This window comes from Hyperolius riggenbachi, chromosome 3 (assembly GCF_040937935.1).
Source record: "Hyperolius riggenbachi isolate aHypRig1 chromosome 3, aHypRig1.pri, whole genome shotgun sequence".
Taxonomy (NCBI): domain Eukaryota; kingdom Metazoa; phylum Chordata; class Amphibia; order Anura; family Hyperoliidae; genus Hyperolius; species Hyperolius riggenbachi.
The window spans coordinates 200,956,723-200,979,565 of record NC_090648.1 but is presented as its reverse complement, the minus strand read 5'-3'; the positions used below and the strand labels follow the sequence as shown (position 1 = coordinate 200,979,565).

Here is a 22,843-nt window from a genome sequence, read left to right as displayed (position 1 = left end):
TTTCTGCATTGTAAGTTTTTGACTTTTTTGGTGCACTTTTGTATGTTTTGCGTTTTTTTCAACATTTTCCTTTTCACTGGAGTAAAATACAGTATCATAGTTATTTAAAAAAACACACATCAAAAACTCATTTAAAAACTCTGTGTCTCCATTGAAGTACATTATGTGCATTTTACATGCGTTTTTGTGAAATATGCAGCAAGCTGTGCTTTTTGAAAAACGCACATTATAAAATGTACACATATGTATTTTTTATGCTGCCCATAGACTTTTATTATGGGCAAAAACATTAGCATTTGCCACGATAGCGATTCTGCCTAGTGTGCCACTAGCCTAAGTCTGCAGATAGCATACTACAGCTGAAGATATGGCGAAACCATGGTGAATGGAGTATCACCATTCTCAGCTCACTGCCACAGATGCCTGGTGCTAGCTCTATATTTGGTCGAAAGTATTCATCTCTGGAGATCTTTTTTTTACTTTTGCCAGGACATTTTTTTTTTACTTTTGCCAGGAAAGACTACAAATATTAGCGTATAAAAAAGAACTACATACGTTTTCACTGTGCTGGACAATGACCAGGAATGATATTTAACATTTGGCCAGGACACATGGGGTTTGCATATTCTCCCTGCGTTTGTGTAGGTTTTCTCAGATCACTCTTATTTCCTCCCACATCTCAAAAACATACAGATAAATTGTAAGTTGCCCCCCTTCAAAAATTGGTCTTAAAGTATGATGGAAATATGACTATGGTAGAGACAGTGACGTGACTATGAACTCTGTAAATTTCTGCAGTAGATGTCCATGCTTTATAAATACCAGATGAAATAAAAAAAATTATAAAAAATATCTTTCACAAGCTTTTACCTGCTAAGGCCGTGTTCCCACTTGAGCTGAGGACAGACTTTTTTTGTCCATTCTTCGCTCATTGCAAAACTGACAGTAAACGGCTCCTATTTTATATATAGTAGACGCTCACACCTGGGACACCCAAAAAGCTACTTCTGTATGGGAACGAGCACTGTGCAGGCGCAGGTCGGCTTGTTGCTTCAGCAGTAGCATGGAGCCACCAAGCCAGTTCACCTCTATGCAGCCTCTGCAGTGTGGCTGAGCTCTGTCAACAAGCTCTTGCTCTTGCTTCGGGGCATCCCAGTACTGGAACGGCAAGGCGAAGGGGGACAGGAGAAGCCTCTGGATCTATGGAGATAAGTACCTAAATTGGACACTTTTTTCCCTTCAGGTACACTTCAAGCCTAGAACAGTCATTACCGTACATTGTAGTTGCACATGCAGAGGACAATCATGCTACCTTATTTCTATCTGGCTGACTACAACTGTACAGACATACATGATAAGCTCTACCAAGCCTGATATTTTTGTGGACAGAGCAAGAGAAAGAGGGTAGAGGTGGAGTGGCTATGAAGCCCATTGACTTTCTTGTGGTCACATACCACTGTTTTTGAGATCTGCAAAAGTGGTGGCAAACAAGGTGTCCACTGTTATCCACTATCTCCAGTGCAGATCATCACATTGGCGAACTCCATGGGCTCTTAAACTCAATACACTTCTAAGTTTACATTATACTCTGAGGCTGGATCATGCCTGCACAGCTGATTCTCTAAAATTTATGGGTACCACATCTCCTTAAGGTGTCTATCTGCTATCCCCATAATATGGTCAATCCAGTAAATGACAAATCCAGCAGGAAGCCTGAGGTCACTTGAAATAACATCAGCAGGGAAAACCCCTGTAAGTGAAAGCATAGGCATTTCATTACTGCAGCTCCTGACAACTATACATAGCTAAGAGGTGATTCATCCTACTGGGAACTACACACAGCTGAGGCATCATATGTGACTGAGACATCTCTCCTATCACATGATCTGTTTGAGCTACCGCAATGCTACATTATTCGCCTTTACAAGACCACAAAGAACAAATTATACTATGTATTTCCTTTTAAATAATACCATTTGCCTGGTGTCCTGCTGATCTTTCATGCGCTGTTAGTGTCTGACTCATTCACCTGAAACAAGCATGCAGCAAATCCAGTCAAACACCTGAGCGGCATGCTTGTCCAGGGTGTTTGGCTAAAAGTATCAGAGGCAGGAGATCAGTAAGCCAGCCAGTCAAACTGCTATGTGTAGCATCCAGGATCAGCTATGTTCGGTTCCTGGGGGGGCTCAAAACAAGACATGACAACGAAATGCCGGTAACTAATGCCTTTCACTTTTCTGCTCAGAGAAGGAAATTGTTTAGCATCAGCAAGTCCTTCCTACAGACATCCGTTTGAACCAGTCCTAAGCTCAGATATCTTTTTATCTGTATTTGATAAAATAAAACTTTATTCTAAACTCATGACTGATAAAAAGTTCTGTAAAAAGGCTGCAGTCTTTGCAAAATCAATAAGAAAAACACCTGCTGAACCAGGTCATAGATGCCTATGTTCTCCTTACAGTCACCTGCTCTCTCCAACTGCCCTCCCAGTCGGCCCGAAGCCACGCCTTTCTACCAGAGTCTGTCAGCCATGGTAGGCTCAGCAGGAAGAAGTGGCTTCAGCCAACACAGCAAATTACTTTACACTCCTGCATGGCCATGTGACTAAAGGTGAATTGTTTTCAGACTGACTGGGAGTGAGCAGGCAGCTGTAGCTAACTGAGGAAGAGATAAGGATCTATGGTTTTATTTTTTTACTTTTTACTAAGAATTATTTAGAAATTATAGTCTATGTTTTAGTAAATGTATATAAAACTGACTGAACTGGGGTAGTAAGTCACTGTACCCTGCACATCCATGTTGCAAAACGCTGCAGCACTGAATACACTCATAAGCAGCGGTGGCACAACACTGGGGCCAGGAGGGGCATGGGCTTATTAAACCCCTCCCCCAGGGATTGCTGACTTGCGAAGGGTGTAGCATGCAGGAGAAGGTACTTACCTCTCTGCGTTGGGATTGCTCTTGCCACAGCGCCCCCTCTCTATGACTCCTACAGCAGCTCATTCCCTGACGCTTCTGTAGGAGACTTACTGTAAAAGTCTTAGAGAGGGTACACTGGGCATGGTTGAAGAGCAATCCAGCGATCACTCACTCACAACTCTGCACATCGGGGTGGGTGACCTAATACTGGGGGCACGTATGGCTACCTATACTGGGTTGGTGGGGGGCTACCTAATACTGGGGGCACATCTGGCTAACCATATTGGGTGGGTGGAGGCTTCCTAATATAATACTAGGGGCAAATTTGGCTAACCATACTGGGTGGGGGAGGGGCTACCTAATCTATATTTGGTGAGACTATCTAATGCTGGGGGCACAGCTGGCTACCTATACTGGGGTGATCTGTTTAATAATGGGCGCACATCTGCTACCTATACTGTGGAGACATCTAATATTGGGGATGCCTCTGCTAATACTGGGGGTACATATGGGTACCTATACAATGGGAAGGAGACATCTGCTACATATACTGGGGAGTTACCTAAAACTCCAGCCTCCTCTGCTACCTATATTGGAAGTGCTGCCTATTATTGGGGGCAGAGCTGTGACCTATATTGAGGGAGGGGAATGTATTCTACCTATAGTGAGGAAGGAGCACATCTGCTACCCATACCAGGAGAAGAGGGGGGGGGGCAACATAATACTGGGGCACCTCTTGCTTCCTAATATTTGGGGGCACCTCTGGCTACTTAATACTAGTGGTGTACATCAGGCTAATATTGGGGGCTAGGGTTCTACCTCTGACAACCTAATACTATGGCTACATAATACTGGGGGTACCTCTGGCTACACAATACTGCGAAGCACCTCTAGCTACCTAATACTATTGGGGACACATTTGGCTGCCGAATACAGATGGGAGAACAGCTAACTACCTAATATAATTTTGGGTACACATCTGATTACGTAATAATAGTATCTAGGGGCACACACAGCTACCTATTACTACTATGTGTGTGTGTGGGGGGAGGAGTCATAAATGTCATCCCAATACTGCTACCTGGGGACTAATAGAGCTACCTAATTCTGTTTGGTGGAGGCTAGGGGCAATCTAGTTACCTAATACTGATATCTAGGGGCACATGATTTCCTTTTCCATGATTTTATCTATGAGAACATGGCTATTTAATTGTTGTATCTAGAGGCACATGGCTGCTTGATTTCTGTAAATGAAGGGTCCTGGCTACTTCTTTTATCTCGAGGCACATGGCTCCTTGATTCTTTTATCTGGAGGCACGTAACTACTTCTTTTATCTGGAGGCATGTGACTTATTAATTGTAATATCCAGGGGACATAGAGACTATTAAAGGGGAACTGAAGTTAGAGACATATGGAGGCTGCCATATTTATTGCCTTTTAATCAATACCAGTTGCCTGGCAGCCCTGCTGGTCTATTTCTCTGCAGTAGTATCTGAATAACACCAGAAACAAGCATGCAGCTAATCTTGTCAGCTCTGACTTTAACCACTTCACCACTGAGGGGTTTTACCCCTTGAGCACCAGAGCAATTTTCACCTTTCAGCGCTCCTTCCATTCATTCGTTTATAACTTTATCATTACTTATCACAATTAAATGAACTATATCTTGTTTTTTCCGCCACCAATTAGGCTTTCTTTAGGTGGGACATTATGCCAAGAATTATTTTATTCTAAATGTGTTTTAATGGGAAAATAGGAAAAAATGTGGGAAAAAATTCATTATTTTTCAGTTTTCGGCCATTATAGTTTTTAAATAATGCATGCTACTGTAATTAAAACCCATGAAATGTATTTGCCCATTTGTCCCGGTTATAAAACCATTTCAATTATGTCCCTATCACAATGTTTGGCGCCAATATTTTATTTGGAAATAAAGGTGCATTTTTTTCAGTTTTGCGTCCATCCCTAATTACAAGCCCATAGTTTGTAAAGTAACAGTGTTGTACCCTCCTGACATAAAAATTTAAAAAGTTCAGTCCCTAAGGTAACTATTTATGTATTTTTTGTAATTGTAAATTTTTTATTTTTTTTGTAATTACAAAAAAAAAGGGGGAGTGTGGGAGGTAATGAGTTATTTTTTTGTGTATAAGTAATGAATTTGTATGTAAAAAATGTTTTAGGGTGTAGTTTTACTATTTGGCCACAAGATGGCAACAGTAACTTTTTGTTTAATGCGACCTCCAAACTTGGAGGAAGTACTTGGAGGCTGGGTAAGTTTTTTTTTCACAATGATCGCGCTGCTTATCGGCAAAGCAGCGGATCATTGCGGGGCTTAAATCAACGAACGGGAATGGATCTTCCCGTTCATTGATCTCCGGGCGAGCGGCGGGCGGCGTGTTTACGAGCAGGGGTGTGCGCTAGAGCGAGCGGGAGCACGGGCAGCGGCGGGAGCGCGGAAAGTACGGATTTCTCCGTCCCTGGGGGTGAAAGGATGGAAAAAGGTACGGAGAAATTCGTACGGGTGGGGGTAAAGTGGTTAAAGTCTGAAACACCTGATCTGCTGCATGTTTGTTCAGGGGCTATGGCTAATAGTATTAGAGGCAGAGGATCAGCAGGGCTGCCAGGCAACTGGTATTGCTTAAAAGGAAATAAACATGGCTGCCTCCATATACCTTTCTCTTCAGTTCCCCTTTAAATACTGCCATATGGGGAACACAGCTGCTCAATTCTGGTATCAAGGGACAACAAAGCTGTCTGATAACGTTGGTGTGGCCTGCAGATAGAATACAGACTGCCTATGTGCAATGCAGTGCCCTTTGGAGTAAGATCTTCCAACTTGCTTCAGCATCCTTTTAACCAATAACCTGGGAGACTAGAAATGCATTGCTCTCCCAGGGGCCATCTTAATCCGACCACTACTGAACGAATGGGAAGATAAATAATGCTGCTGCACTGCTACTTTTTCAGCCCTCGGGAGGCATTGCAGGGCACTAGGTTCCCGATATGTTATCGTACTTTGCTATGTTGGCCAGTGGCAGGCACTGTAACTCTCTTTCCCCTGCATGGCATGTAGACTATATTGAATGTACTTTACATGTTGTAATATATTATTGCTGGGTATACATTTTTCATGTCATGTGTGCGCTACCAGCTAGCCATTATGCACCCCAAAAATCTGAAGCTGGAGCTGCCGCTGTTCATACGATTTCATATTTACATGTCAAAATACAGGCCAAATATTCTTTATACTTACACATATTTTCTTGGTTCTTTAAAAAGTATTATAGCAAAAGCAATGCACATTGAAATAGACAATTTAGCCCATCTGGCAGGTTCTTCAGCATGTGTTTCAAATTCATAAGTTTACAGAAATGAACCTCAAACCCCCAGGTCACTGTTTCTCAAACCGTTCCTAGTGACTCCCCAACGATGCATGTTTTGCAGACAACCTCACCTATGCACAGGTGGGGGTAATTAGTGTCTCAGCTACATGGAATCCACGTAGATTAGACACTAATTACCCCACCTGTGCATAGGTGAGGTTGCCTGCAAAACATGCACCGTTGGGGACACACGAAGGCCTCTTGCACACTGCATGCATTTCAGATTCCGATTCCGCTTTTTAATCTGTTTTTACATCCGATTCCGATTCAGATTTTTAATCTTAACTGCATGCTGCGTTTTTTGATCCGTTTTTCTGTTGAATGTATTCAAGGAAAATCGGAAACGGAATCGGAATCGGAAACGGAAAACGGATTTGCAGTGTGCAGGGAGCCGAAGACAGGTTTGAGAAACAGTGACCAAGGTGGTAACATATAAGTGCTTGCATTTCCTCTTATTTATCAGGGAATGGCTGAACACTGCCCTGGTAAGCAGCACATGAAATGATTTGGCTGTTCGGTAGGAAGGTATTTTCTTTGATTCTTGATTATGTATTACAAGTCATCAATTAAAAGTGGTAAAGTAGAATATGTATCACAGGTTGTTGGCATATTCTGCCACACAGACATTTGTTTGGCTACCAAGACAGATGAAATGTGTTCATCATTTATAGACCAGATAAGAAAACCAGATAAGCAATGCCAGCTTCCCACTGCAGTGTACTATGGGTGCCAAAAACTTGCTTTGCACTCTGCCTTGTATTCTGCAGGTGTCTACTATTGCCTGAGGGTAATCTGGGCTAGAGGTCTCAAGTTAGCCATGACAACATTGTAGGCATTGTGCATGAACATCACAGGGAATCCTCAATCAAACATGGGGTGTCATCAGTGTTTTCTATTGTGGTACCTCCAAATGCTTTCATTCATAACAGGTGTCACATAGATAGGCCCAAACCCTTTACTAACAGGGAAAGGTCATAGGTCAGTCTCAATGTAGCACCAGGGCCCAGATGTGACTATATTTTTGGGCCCTATACAATCCATGGCCACATAAGACTCAATGCTATAGGGCAATGCTTAATATAATTTTGCCTTCATAGAACAGAAGGTATTTGCGATTATTCAGGTTTAAAGCAATACTAAAGCCTCCTGTTAAAAAAAACATACTCACCTATGGCTCTAGAGCTCATGGAACCTTCCAGGTCTTTTCTTGGGGCTTGATTCACTAAGACAAATAGCGTGCCTTATCAGAGTTAACACGCCTTATCAAAGTTAACACGCTTTATCAGAGTTAACACACCTTATCAGAGTTAATGTGCCTTATCAGAGTAGCATAGCAAGCACTACAAACTCATGCCTGCTAATTGGCAATGACGAGAGCTCCACTCTTCCTGCCCTGAGCCCCTGCAGGTCAAACACTTTAAAGGACATTATCCCTGCACTTTGACTGGCCCAATAGGCTGCCTGTCAAGTTTGGGCCAATCAAAGTGCGGGGATAATGTCCTTTAAAGTGATTGGATCCACAGGGGCTCAGGGCAGGACGAGTGGAGCTCTCGTCATTGCCAATTAGCAGGTATAAGTTTGTAGCACTCGCTATGCTACTCTAATAAGGTGTGTTAACTCTGATAAGGAATGTTAACTCTGATAAGGCATGTTAACGTTGATAAAGCGTATTAACTTTGATAAGGCATGTTAACTCTGACAAGGCATGCTATTTATCTTAGTGAATCATGCCCTTGGTGTCCTTGTTAGAGCTTGTCTCCTGTTCAAATATGCCAACTCCGAGAGCCCTCAGAAGGCTTTGTAAGCACTTATGTCCATGAGAGCTTCCCTAGACGTTCATCTCCCTACTGCGCATGCGCGAGTGGGTGCTCATGCAATCCCAGTATGGAGCCACCCGTCTTCGGAAGCTCTCTGAGACACAAGGTAGTATTGGCAGCATTACAATATGCCATCAGATCTCTACTGAAATCTGATAAATAATAAGTGGTGTAGGGTGGAAAGACACACAATATTCATTGATAGATTTTGGATCAAGGAAACGTAGCCACATCAAGCATATATTTCATGTGACCTTGACAACTGAAAAAGATCTAGCCTATTATTTCTCTCTACGGTAGGCATAACTATCTACAATTTGTCTTGTAAGTTAGGGGCCTAGTAGGAAAATGACCAAACACTAGTGAGTACAGGATCCATTTGCACAGAGAAGCACCAGTTAAAGGGAACCAGAGACAAAGCACCCTTGTGTATTTTACCATATATATCAGTAAGAACATTAGAGAAAACATCTACCATGCTCTCTGTTTCATCCTCACTGCTAAAAGTGTCTGTTATCAGCTGTGATAAGAATCCCGGACTAAGCATTCAGTCTGGCTTTGCAGGGAATAATTATAGCTGAGTCATTATAGCAGAGCCACAAGGGGGCAGGCTTAGGCTTGAAAAGACACCAAAGAAGACATACTCAGCTATAAGTATGGCGGGAGGATAAAGTCTCAACATGTAGACAAGATAAGGTAAAAAGACAGTGGGAGCCTAACATTATGGGGGGTGGAGAGGGGGGTGGAGACAGTGTAAAGATTAAGGAGGTTGGTAAAACTTCAAGTAGCCCATTTCGTGTAAACAAAATTGGTAAATGTGTTGGTAAAAATATAAAGTGCATGGTAACCAATGCTCGGAGCCTTGCAAATAAAATAGACGAACTAGAGTTCATTCTGAATGACAAAGGCTATGACATTGTGGGAATAACCGAGACATGGATGGATGAAAGTCATGACTGGATAGCTAATTTAAAAGGATACAATGTGTTTAGGAGGGATAGAACAGGGAAAAAAGGTGGAGGGGTTTGTCTCTTTGTTAAGAATTCTTTTACAGCTGTCCTCAACGATGAGATGGAGGAAGATTGCGAAGATGTGGAGTCCGTTTGGGTAAATATTCATGGTGGAAATAAAAGTTGCCAATTGCTTATTGGGGTATGCTACAGACCACCTCTTATTAATGAAGCTGCAGAACTGCGATTACTACAGCAGATTGAAAAAGCTGCAAGTAAAAACGAGGTCATAATTATGGGCGACTTCAACTTTCCAGACATTGACTGGGGTATTGAGGCTACCCATTCTGGTAAAAGCAGCAGATTTCTGGCAGCACTACAGGACAATTACTTGACTCAAATGGTAACGGAACCAACTAGGGGGAATGCGTTACTGGATCTGATCATTTCTAATAGACCAGATAATGTATCAAATGTGCAGGTTCAAGAACATTTGGGAAATAGTGATCACAACATGATAACGTTTGATCTGGTGACTGATAGGCCACGGGGCAGCGGGACCACTAAAACTATGAATTTTAGAAAAGCAAAGTTCAATCAAATTAGGCAGGCACTAAGTTTGGTGAACTGGGATAATGTACTACAAGGGGACGACACTGAAGGGAAATGGCAAGCTTTTAAACATATTCTCAATCAATATTGTAGTATGTATATCCCATATGGAAACAAAATGTCTAGGAATAAAAAAAAGGCCTCTATGGATGAATAGAAAGGTTAGGGATAAAATGAAGAGGAAAAAGAATGCCTATAAGGTCCTAAAACAGGAGGGGACTGAGGCTGCACTAAGCAATTATAAGGAGTGCAATAAAAATTGTAAAAAAGAAATTAGGCTGGCAAAGATCGAAGCTGAAAATCAAATCGCTAGGGATATCAAATCTAACCCAAAAAAGTTTTACAAGTACATCAACTCTAAAAAAAGAAAGGTTGACTGTATAGGAATCCTAAAGGATGAGGGTGGGAACTCGATGGTGGACGACCAAGGTAAGGCAGAGTTATTAAATGCTTTCTTTGCTTCTGTCTTCACAAAGGAAACAGCACTGTTGCAAATTACAGAGGCAGAAGAGTCTCAATCTTCTAACTGTAATATTAAATACTTAAAGGGAAGGTCCAAGCAAAAAAAAAAATGAGTTTTACTTACCTGGGGCTTCTACCAGCCCCATGTAGCCATCCTGTGCCCTTGTAGTCACTCACTGCTGCTCCAGTCCCCCGCTGGCAGCTTTCTGACCTCGGAGGTCAGGGCCACATTGCATACATTTTTACGCATTCCAGCTAGTGCAGGAACAAAAATTTACGCGTTGCACCACTAACGCGTAAAAATGTATGCGTTAATGTTCCTGCACTAGCGGGAATGTGTAAAAATGTACGCAATTCGGCCCTGACCTCCGAGGTCAGAAAGCTGCCAGCAGGGGACTGGAGCAGCAGTGAGTGACTACGAGGGCACAGGATGGCTGCATGGGGCTGGTAGAAGCCCCAGGTATATGAAACTCATTTTTTTTTTTTTGCTTGAACCTTCCCTTTAACGCAGGAAGAAGTAAAGGCAAGACTAAATAAATTAAAAATAGACAAGGCACCTGGCCCGGATGGCATGCATCCTCGGGTCCTAAGAGAATTAAGTTCAGTTATAGCTAAGCCCCTTTATCTTATCTTTTGTGACTCTCTTGCAACTAGCAGAGTCCCAGTGGATTGGCGTACAGCCCACGTTTTCCCATTATTTAAGAAGGGCAAAAAATCTGATCCAGGAAATTATAGACCTGTAAGCTTAACATCAGTTGTATGCAAACTATTTGAGGGGTTACTAAGAGATACTATACATGACTTCATAGTAGAAAATAATCTTATTTCTCAGCATCAACATGGGTTTACTAAAGACAGGTCCTGTTTGACTAACATGCTCAGCTTTTATGAGGTAGTGAATGCTAATATGGATATTGGGAATGCTGTAGATGTGATATACTTGGACTTTGCAAAGGCCTTCGACACTGTTTTCCCACAGAAGTCTGGTGCAAAAGTTGAGGATGCAAGGACTGGGGAAGAGTTTGTGTGCATGGATAGGGAACTGGCTAATGGACAGAAAACAAAGAGTTGTGGTCAATGGATCGTACTCAAAATGGGAGACTGTTAGCAGTGGGGTCCCACAGGGGTCTGTACTGGGTCCAGTGCTCTTCAATTTATTTATTAATGACCTAGTAGATGCAGTAGTGAGCAATGTTGCTATTTTTGCAGATGATACAAAATTGTGCAGAATCATCAACTCTCAGGAAGATAGTATCATATTGCAACAGGATCTGGATAGGATGGCTATATGGGCACATACATGGCAGATGAAATTCAATGTTGACAAAGGTAAAGTCATGCATTTTGGTCGTACCAATGGTCTAGCACCATACAAAATAAATGGGATACAGTTGGGAACATCAAACTTGGAGAAGGACTTAGGAGTACTCATCGACAACAAGTTAAATAATCGTACTCAATGCCAAGCCGCTGCAGCTAAAGCGAACAAAATTTTGGGATGCATTAAAAGGGAAATAAAAACTCGAGATGCTAGCATAATATTGCCCCTGTTTAACTCTCTAGTAAGGCCACATCTGGAATATGGAATTCAGTTCTGGGCACCACATTACAAAAAAGATATTGCAGTTTTAGAGCAGGTGCAGAGACGAGCTACAAAATTGATACGTGGGATGGAAGGTCTCGCTTACCAAGAAAGGTTAGATAAACTGGGTTTATTTAGTCTAGAGAAAAGACGCCTTAGAGGAGATCTAATTAACATGTATAAATACATTAGAGGGCAATATAATAGCTTGGCGGATGAGCTTTTTGTCCCTAGGCCTTCTCAAAGGACTAGAGGACATGAGCTGTGCATGGAGGAAAAACGTTTTAGCCATTTATTTAGGAAAGGGTTCTTTACAGTAAGAGTGGTTAAGATGTGGAATGCATTGCCACAGGAAGTCGTTATGGCAAACTCTATACCTGCATTTAAAGGGGGCTTAGATGCTTTCCTTGCGTTGAAAGACATCCATGGCTACAATTACTAGGTTATGCCTAATGATGTTGATCCAGGGATTTTATCTGATTGCCATCTGGAGTCAGGAAGGAATTTTTCCCATTTGGGGCTAATTGGACCATGCCTGGTGGGGTTTTTTTCGCCTTCCTCTGGATCAACAGGGGTATGTGGGGGACGGGCTGGAGTTGTACTTTGTACTGGTTGAACTCGATGGACGTATGTCTTTTTTCAGCCAAAATAACTATGTAACTATAATCTTTCCATAGCAAAGCTAGACTGAGTGCTCAGTCGGGGATTCTTATCAGAGGTGATAACAGTCAGATTAAACAGAGAACAATGAAACAAAGAGCAGATTAGGTGTTTAATGTCATGTTCCCACTGATTTATAAGGTAAAATACAAGAGGGTGCTTCATCTCTGGTTCTCTTTAAGTTTATTGAAGTGAGGGCTGCTACAATACTGGAATCTATTTTTGCGAATACAGTATTATTAAATACTGTTTAACCACAACACTGTTTAATCACACTACCATTCGCCCTAACTCTCAAACCCACTGTATTGGTGTCACCCTGGACTCCGCACTCTCCTTCACCCCCTTAATCCAAAACCTCACAAAGTCCTGCAACTTCCACCTCCGTAACATCTGCAAGATCCACCCTTTCCTGACCTTTGTCACCACCAAACTCCTCATTCATGCCCTCATAATTTCCCGCATTGACTATTGCAATGCCCTTTTTGTCTGGTCTCCCTATGACCCGAATTGCCCCACTGCAGTCCGTCATTAATGCAGCAGCCAGAATTATCCACTCCTCCCATCGCTCCATCACGGTGGGTACCCTCTGTGAATCCCTCCACTAGCTTCCTATCTAGTCCAGAGTCAGATTCAAGATACTGTGTCTGGCCTACAAACGAAATCTGTTCACAAAACCTGCCCAACCTACATTTCCAGCCACTCACTTCGCTCCTCCAATGAACTTTGCCTGACTGCTCCTCGCATCACCCGATCCCATGCACACCTCCAGGACTTCTCAATTGCTGCTCCAAAACTATGGAACTCTCTACCTCCCCCCATTAGGGGTTCTCCCTCCTTCAAAATCTTCAAGAAGGCCTTCAAAACTCACCTTTTCACTCTGGCCTCCCCCCCTCACTGGAGCTCTAAACCCGCAGCTGAACTCTCGTCCCCTACCTTTCGCATCCCTACCTCTTCCTCTAAAATGTAAGCCTCCTCCTTATGTCTCCTACCTGTTCTCGCACCTCCATTACTGTACACCCATCCTATGGATCTGAGTGAACTTGACTTGCCTAATCTCCATGCTCCTATTCAGTGACTGACTAAGCATTACCTTGTACTCATACTGTGCTGCGTGATCTGGTTTGCATGTACAGTATTCCTGTATTGTCTTATTGCTGTATGTCACCCTTAAATATTGTCTGTAACCTTAACTAATATCCAGCGCTGCGTAATATGTTGGCACTTTATCAATACAATAAACAAATAAACCATTTGCTAACTACTCTTCACCTTAAAGGAAACCTGATGATGCCATCTGTTATCTTCTGAATACTTTCTGACCCAGAACAGCTATATGGATCATTTGTTTCATTTCCACACATTTCCACAATGAATACTCTGGCTGCATGTATGTTGCACTGGTGGGTCTCTACTGAATTCTGGACAACAAGGCAGCCAATATGGAAGCCTTCTTACCTCTCTTACTTCAGTTTTCCTTTAAAAACAGCACTACAGTCAGGGCCAGTGCTTTCATATGGCCAATTGGTTAGGGCCTGGAGCTCTTTAGGACCCCACAAGTCAGGGATTGTGGAGGTTACAACAAATGTATTTTCAGAACTGTATTAAAGAGTAAGAAGCCCCATATTTATTTTTTCCCTGTGCCTTGTTTTCCCTAAAACTGTCACTAAGTTTGGTAGCTACTCCATGCTATAGTACTGTCCTATGAAAGTGAGTCCTTCACTGATTTCAATCATGTCAGGTGGCAAACCAAGGAGCAGAAATCAGTAGTTTCTGGATTTCCACTTGTGCAGAGGTTGCTTAAGAACTTCATTTAACCAAGTATAAGCAACATACCTACCATATAACCTACCCAGGGTCTGTTCTTTCTGCTACCTGAAGCAAACTTTGGAGGATGCTTCCCCCCATCACCGGTGAAGATCACTGGCGAGAGATCAATATGGCAGGTCAGTGGGGAAGCTTTGGCACATGACTAAACAGGTGGGAGTGCTGGCACCAGATCTGCTAATCACAGCCGCCTGCTGCTCCTTTTGCTAAATAGTGGTGATGGTCTTGTGGGCGGGACCAAAGCACCTATTAGTGTCACTGCTACTGATTGAGTGCAACGATAGGCCCAATGACGGTGCCGTAGTCCCGCCCTTGAGACTATCACCACCAGTTAGCAAAAAAAGCAGTGGGTGGCTGTGATTGGCCAGTCTGGTGCCAGCACCCCGCCTGATTACACTACAGGTGCCAGACAGGAAGTCTGGAAATCTTCCAAAGACTGATACAGACAACATCAAATAAAACTTTTTTTAAGAGAGTGGGGAAGAGTCTATGTCTATGCTTCCCTGTCCCTGGGACTACTGCTGTTTTTTATGGCAAAGCTTCATGTAGGTCCCACTAGCAGGAAATGAAGTGAAATCTCTCCAATGGGTCAAAGATAGCAAAACAAATCCACCCAAAAGTGTATAATCCTTTTCCAAACTGTTCAAAATTAAACTTTAAAGAAAAAAAAAAGTAGTCCTGAACGGTAGCGTAGTGGATAGCAATTTCTCCTTTCATCACTGATGATGCAACACACCACAACATGTGACCACGATGAGATCTAATAGTGTATTAAAAATGATCTTTCCTTATTACATCTTGCATACTAGCTTGCAGATTACCTATATCATGCCCTGTGCTGTCTGAGCATTTCCTGTATAAATACTCTCTGAACGGAACAAATCAAAGAATCCCCTCTTAATTCCTCTCTGAGTGTTCTGATCTCTGTGAGTGTGAAACCCCATGAACTGGCTTACCCTACTACCCTTCGCACACATGGCAGCTGAAAGAGGTGGGAGTTATCACCGCTCATTGCTCCATTCTATATTACATTTACAGAAGCCAATTTAGTAAATTCTTAGTTCCTGTTCAGCTGAACTACATAGAAGTTAAATGGTTCCACCTTCTGTCTGAACAAGTCCTTGCATTGTGCAAGGGGCTGAAAGGCTATGATCTGTAGAAAGGGGTACAGTATAATCTGAAGCACTGAAGAAGACAGAGGACTTTATTCAGAGAGATGCTCTGCTGAGGTCACGTGACAGCGGCTACAAAAGAAGGTTTCCCTCAGATACCCTCTACATCCCTTATTCAGGAGTAAGGAGGCCAGAGGTGAAAAAACTGTGAGAGACTGTGCATACACATTAAATTCCAGTATTAGAAGGAATTTTTATGTTGTATTACATTACCTAATTCTTCCTAAATAAAACATATAGCAAAACAATACTGTATACCCATTTCACTGACTATCAAAATAAATGCATTTCAGGTCAAAACACCTGTTAGGACAGACTACAAAGCAGAACACAAACTGACTCATCCGCAAAGCTCTGCTCTGCTCAGAAAGGCGGAAAAAGCATCTGGTCAAGATGTGGTTCAGGTAGTACAGAAAACACATCTAAATCAGTTTCATAGCAGAAAAAAAAACAGAAATGTGTGTAATTTTACCAGCAAATCAAATGGGCCTATGTCTATCAGGCTGTGAATCAGAGGCAATCAGTCTATGGTCAGCAGCCATGGACTGGGAGGTGACAGACAATGAGCTAACAGGCAACAGTAACCCTTGGGACTTGAGGCATTAATGTAAACAGTGTGTTTATCTGTGTGTGTAATGCTAGGTACACACCATAATTTTCTGACGGATTTACCTGCCAAATCGATTATTTCCAACATGTCCATTCTGAATTTCAATCGATTTTTCGATCGTTTTTTAATCGTTTTTTTCTTTTGCTCGATTTTCGTTCAGTTCTATGAAATTCGATCATAAAAACAATAAAAAAAGATTTTATAAAATTATCTGAAAATTGAAAGAAATTGATCAAAATTTAGATCGGACATGTTGGAAATAATCGATCCGGCAGGTAAATCTGCCAGAAAATTGTATGGTGTGTACCTAGCATTACCTATCTGGGTATCAGCATATTACTTATAATACTACACACTATGAGATTTTGTGGCAGATTTACTGTCAGATCGATTATTTCCAATATGTCCAATCTGATTTACAATCGATTTCCGATGAAAGTGAACAGAAAACAGTCGGGAATTGATCAGAAAACAATCAGAAATTAATCGGAAATCAGATCGGACATGTTGGAAATAATGGATATGACAGTAAATCTGCCAGAAAAACTCATAGTGTGTACCTATTTACATAGCTGATAGTAAGCCGTTGATGGATTATTAGTAGTTATGTGTCCTGTCAGTGGCGTAGCTAAGGAGCTGTAAGGACCTCCAAGCACTCTATAGATTACAAATTATATGGAGCACCAAAACCTGCCAAGGACTACCATAGTGTAAGGGCCAGTGCACACCAAAAGCACTAGCGTATTTTTTGAAGTGGTTTTTCAGAGCGATTCTAGGCATGTTTGGAGCGATTTTCTAAACATGCCTAGCGTTTTTTTGAGCATTTTTGTGTAGCGTTTTTTATATTTTGTTACAGTACAGCTGTAACTGAACAGCTTCTCTAACAAAAACGCTTGGAAAATTGCTCTGATCTAGCGGTTTTCAGAGAGGTTTTGCACTTTCCTATACTTTACATTGAGGCAGAATCGCCTCAGAAATCAGTAAAAATGCTGCAGGACCCGAGTTTGCGTTTGGGGAAAAAACGAATCGCTCTGGTGTGCACCAGCCCATTGCAATACATTAGCCAAGCGGTTTTCAGCCCGAAAGCATTTTTAAAAACTCTCAGAACCGCTCTTGGTTTGCACCAGCCCTCAGAGGTGCAAGAAGGGGATGGAGAACAGTTTATTAATGATCACTACTATTCAAAGCATCTATAGAAGTGATTATTACCAGCACAAGACCAATAAAGAGCTAATATTGTGGTTGAGGATGGACACCTCGGGCCCCTCTAGGCCAAGGGCCCCAGTGCGGTTGCAACCTCTGCACCCCCTATTGCTACGCACCTGTGTCCTCTACAATAAAACTGTGTACTGTTTTCAAAACTTTGCTCAATTTCAAACCACCATCATCACCTGACCCTTGCTGTGTGGAAGCACCACCTAAATGATTAAAAATGACTCTGTACTACCAGCATCTGCTCAGGGATCCATACAAACCACACAGCTTGGCCACACTCCCTTTAGGATCTGCACTTGGTAGCTGGCGACCATATTCACCTGCTGTGTGTATCTCTGCAGGAGAGTCTGAGTTAGTCCCAACACTGCTGGTGTAACCAAACTTAGGGGAATCACAGTTGTAGGAAACCCCTGCATTTCTCAGTAGGGTGTGATATACTTTTCTGGGCCCTGATCTATATATAGGATACACTATACTGTATATGCTATTGTCCATTATAAAGTGCCTAAATCAATGCCATTGTCAACCACTGTATCACTAAATAGGTGTAAGTGTGCTTTACTAATAAAAATAACTCCAGTACTTTTGTTTCCCCTTATTGGCCGTTCAGCTTTTATTTTTTAAACCACTATAGAAGCATTAAAGTGACAAAATTAAACCTTCCTCTCTGACACTCTTTATTATACGCTTTATATATGACAGCATACTACTATTAATAAAGTCTTTTAGGTTATTTTCCTCAATTCCTCAGTGTCACATTACTGTGATGTATTTGAATGATATCCTCCTTTTTCTCACAGCAGAAAGGTCACATTGGGTTCCTGTTTGCCAACCACACTAAAGATTCTATAACACAACATTTGTATAGAAGGCACTACAACAAGGATCACCTCAATAATCAGTAAATCAGTTCTCTAATAAAGACCACATGGTATTGTGGACATATGTCCTAATGCAAGCATTTACTGGTGCTGACACTATTCCAGTCTACTAATGCATTAACAGTCACATACGCTATACTTTAGTCTAAAGTATTAATCTTCTCAGTATTGTATACCATTCTCTTACAATGTGCACATGTAAAGGTATTCATATACATTGAAAAGGACAACAAAAACAGTATTTATGCAATACAATACAAATGCTTAGGGGGGGGGGGGGGGGGGGCATAATGTAAATGAACTGTGGAGTTGACAAATTTGAGGCCATGTACACAGGATACCTATGTGGGATTCCACTGCATTGCAGACACAATAATCAGCATACTAATAAAACACTGGGCCTGTGTACTGTACAATGAATTGAGGGAATTCACCCATCACCCATGCTTACTCTCAAGGATTCCAGCATGTCATTGGATCATATCATACTGGCATATACAGCACTACTCATACTTTTCTGGTGTGATTGCCGGCTGACATAATGATCTCTGCTATAGGAATCTATTACCTCACATGATTGAGCATATACTATATAATCAAGCTGTCAAGCAATTTTTAACCATTTCCTAAACCGGTATGCCTTATGTGCAGTGGATACAGAGAATGCCTTTACTGTGTTGAATTGTAATACAGAATACTGCTGAAATACACCTGGTGTTGGATTTCTTTGTACTGCAGTGTCAGGAAAATGTAACAGTGTAGCAAAAATGAAATAGATTTTTGTCAATAGCTTCTTGATTGCTTTTGCCAAGCTTGACTCATGCAGTGCTTGTTCAATAGCCACACATCTCATATAATATTGTAGGCATGTGTTATGCATCATGGCCCATATGTACACTAGAAAGACACACCATCCAGACCCATACATCATTGATGTAGTCATCAGTCAGTGAAACAATGCGGACTACTATGTCCTTACACGTTATGTTAGCATGCAGTGAAATATAGAATCCCTCGCATCATGCCTACATACACAGTATGTCCATTGTCAGCTATTGCCACACATCTGGAGCCATTCATATTTCACTGGGCATGTGGTATAAGGCTAGAGCCTGCAGCCTATAGCATGCATTATGCGTTTATAGGACGTGTAGATCAGGAGGTGACAGACAGTTTTATGGGAGAGGACCAGGCATGACTCCTGATCAGCATCCTCCATCCATGCTGGTACCCCACATGTAATGCACCACATACAGCATGGGAAATGGAGCATGCATTTTGCAGTAGGATGATACTCATGCAGCCCCCTGGAATACAGAAGCCCCCACACTCACCACAGCCTCCTCTTATAAGGTAGAATGTTCCCCCTGTTTGAAGGAGTCACTCCAATCGCCATCTGCAGCACAGTCAGGTATTTCTGGTATTTCATTTTGCCTCCCCCCTTGTTTCTCCCCTCCGATGCCCCCCCACAAAGCTCTGCATGCGATCATGAAAATTGGGATTCCCAGGCATCTGCCGCGCTGCCTACTGTGACCCCGGCTTCTCCCTCCCTCTCCTGGGCTGCGCTCTGCTCTCCCCTCGGCGTGTCTTGTCAGCAGCACAGCGCCATTGGTGAGCGGCAGACAGAGAGAACATTGACAGCTAGAGGTGGCAGCGCCATCCTTCTTCCCTCTGCCTGTCTCCTCCTCTCCTCTGTCACCCAAGCCCAACAATCCTATTAGCGCCGAGAATAGCGTCCCATTAATCCCCTCTCTTGTTGGTTTAGGTCTAATGAGGTTGTGGCTCCAAACACCTAGTAGTGATCACATCCAAATTAGCAGCAGAGCATCCTGGTCCCCTCTCTCTGGCATCACTGCAAAGGGCATGGGAGGAGGAGGAGGAGGGGGCCGAGCTGGCTGCGGGCAATAAGCACATTAAGCAATTATTTGATACCACCCAAAGAATCCACCAGAGTACAGCCTTCTAGCAATGTGTGGGTCATCATTATGTAGCTTCAGTTCTGCATAAACGTCATAATCATTTCCGTCAGATAAAAAGGAAGCAGTTCTAAACGTCATGCAAGCAGCGTTAACATCCTGACTGGTAAAGTACAATATACATTCTCTGTTTTATTTTTAGAACGCCGTTCAGTTTTTCCGATGAGTAGTGAGTGCAAAGGGAAATCCCTCCTTAGCTATAAAATTAATATAAACGTAGATTGGTGCTGCACAAATCTTTTTTTTTCTTTTTGCAATGCAATTCTATCAAAATGCTGCCTCAGTCTGCAGCCAGCTACAAATTTGCAAGACTGACAGGAAAATCAAATCGTCTTCTTCATTGCGACCTTGGCATCAGTCCTCTGTGCACTGTGTGGGGTATTGTTGCTATAAAACTGCTTACAACCCCCCACCACCTTGCTGCAATAGTAAATGGTTGCACAAGGCATGAGCCATTGTTACTCATTTTTTACACCTGTACCAAATTATTGACTGGCAGCAAACTTTGAGACTGGGAACACACTTGTCAATGCAGAAAAGTATGTGTTTTAACTGCGTTTTTATTTGTTAGCACTTTTGTGTTTTTACTAAACTGCTTTTTCAACAAAAGAAAACAGGAAGAGGAAATACATCACTAGAGATCTTTTTTACATAAAAAATGCATGCAAAACGTACTAAAAACGCACACCTACTGCGCCTACGTAGGGAACCATTGCTTGTAATTCGCATGGTGTATGCAAGCTGTATGATTTTACCTTGCACTTAGCGAATCACGGAGGTAAACCATTTACCATGCAGCCCATAGTCTTTTATAGTACGCAATTTCACATGTGTTTTCCACTCTGCGGCCAAACATCTGCAATTCAAATAAGTGTACTCCCTAACTGACACTTTCTGAACAGTTGACAAAGTTACCAACAGATGTAAGATGGCCATGTTCCAATTCATGTGAAAATTGTCAGACTGGCAAATTATTCTAAAGGTACCCATTAATGCTGTGATTTTCGCTAGCTATCGTATTTTCGATAAGAGCATTCAGATGGAAAGACAAGATTGTAATTAACTGATCCACAGCATTAAATAATACAAAGTATTCCTTATATCAAGACTAGTCGCAATGTTATCTATGGAAAAATCTGCCACACTGATCAGCCAGTTTTTTAATTAAATGGTCGGTGATGTGATCAAGGAGATAGATTGGGCCAAACTCCGAACAGTGTCCTGCATATCACTGATACATGATACTGCTAGATTTTTCAAAAAGATAAATGTTTCTCTGCGTAATACATTCATGTGCTTTTTACTGGATTAAGGGCTCTTATGTACTAAACACATTTATGCAAAAAGCAAAATGCAAGGACATCTTCAAGTAAAGAAAAACCCTTTAATACTTCTGCAATTCGATTGCAATCAGATTTTTTATGATCACAAACGTCCTGCATGCTGCAATTTTTCTGCATTTCTCCTAAGTTCTGACTTTGCTTTAGGTTGTCACCCACTTTGGGCAGATCAAAAGCTCAAGGATTTTTTTAGTATTATTATTTTAATCTTGGGTAGATTGTAATGGAATGCAAATCTATTGGGTTTTTCCTCTTGTCTGGGGATAGATTGTTTGTTGCTTTCCTATCCCTGGGACCTTTATGGTGCCTGTAATAGAAAATGGGGCTGTTGGGGTCAGGAAACAAAATAGAATAATAAAAACTTATAGGTTTCTTACTCTTCCCGACTCTCTATAAAAGTATATACATGTCCCTCTGATAGCCCTGGGTACATCTCCCAGTTTCCTGTATTGGTAGGTAGCGATGGAACGTTTCAGATAGGAGACACCGCAGCAATGAAAACCTAAAGGGAACCTGAGGTGAGAGATATATGGAGGCTGATATATTTATTTCCTTTTAACCAATGCTTATTGCCTCACTGTCCTGCTAATGCTTTTAACCATAGAGCAATGCATGCAAGTCACAGATGTTCCTGACAAAAATCGGTCAAGATTAGCTGCATGCTTGTTTCCAGTGTGGGATTTCTGTCTTTCTGAAAGAACAATGGTTTCCACAGGAAATAAGGTGAATTCACTGTAGTCAACTTGCAAGTGAAAGAGAAGGGGGCGGTCACGTGGCTCTGGGAGGTTTTCAGGAAGAACAGACCAGGCAGGTAGTTATAACTTAATATGACAAGATGATAAGACCATACAATAAAAGTGTCTTTGCAGACTGAATATGCTCTTTATAGTGTAACTTTAAAGTGTACCTCCCAAGGTAAGTATCCAAAATAGGCTGTAGCTGTAGCAAACCTCACAGGTTGGCTTGAAGGAAACAGCACAGTACTTTCAATGTTCTACTTTGCCGCCAAGAATATAATTATATATTTATCTATAGCATATCACAAGTGAGGTGCCTTGATAGCACATCCCCAGTTCTAAAGGGATTGCCTAGGATCAGAACCATGGATAGCGCATCATACTGTATAAGACAACAATTCTTACCATAAGAATAGAAAAATAGCAATAAGGGTGATATTAGCTTTTTGATTAACTCATGAGATTAAAAGAACAATTAAGTTATCCAATGAATAGAATTGTTAATAAAAATTTTCTACTTGCCTAATGGCTAACAAGGTACAAGCACTACGACTGGCACAGCAGTGTAGTGGATAGTTCTCTTAACTTGCAGTGCTGGGCTCACAGGTTTAAATCTGGGCAGTCAGTAACATTTCGGCAGAGTTGTGTGTGAGTGTCGGGAGCTGTAGTGTGTGGATACGAGTACATATCTGTACTTGC

General features: G+C 41.9%; 1 protein-coding gene and 1 long non-coding RNA gene across 15 annotated transcripts in view; one reads left to right on the top strand and one right to left on the bottom strand.

Annotated features, from left to right (window-relative positions):
• The window catches only part of TJP1 (tight junction protein 1), a 622,292-nt gene that overhangs the window by 464,160 nt on the left and 135,289 nt on the right, over positions 1 to 22,843 (bottom strand). For 4 of the 14 annotated variants that reach the window (XM_068275558.1, XM_068275559.1, XM_068275567.1 and 1 more), the window contains exon 1: positions 19,426 to 19,535. The exons of the other annotated variants lie outside the window; for them this stretch is intronic. In XM_068275558.1, the coding sequence (XP_068131659.1) occupies positions 19,426 to 19,520 (95 nt within the window). In that variant the 5' untranslated portion in view covers positions 19,521 to 19,535. Of the gene's footprint in view, positions 1 to 19,425; positions 19,536 to 22,843 lie in introns of those variants that run through there. 14 annotated transcript variants of the gene reach the window in all.
• LOC137563291 (uncharacterized) overlaps positions 19,905 to 22,843 on the top strand; it is a 145,866-nt gene continuing 142,927 nt past the window's right edge. The window contains exon 1 of the long non-coding RNA XR_011030310.1: positions 19,905 to 20,173. This is a non-coding gene — a long non-coding RNA (uncharacterized lncRNA). The remainder of the gene's footprint in view (positions 20,174 to 22,843) is intronic.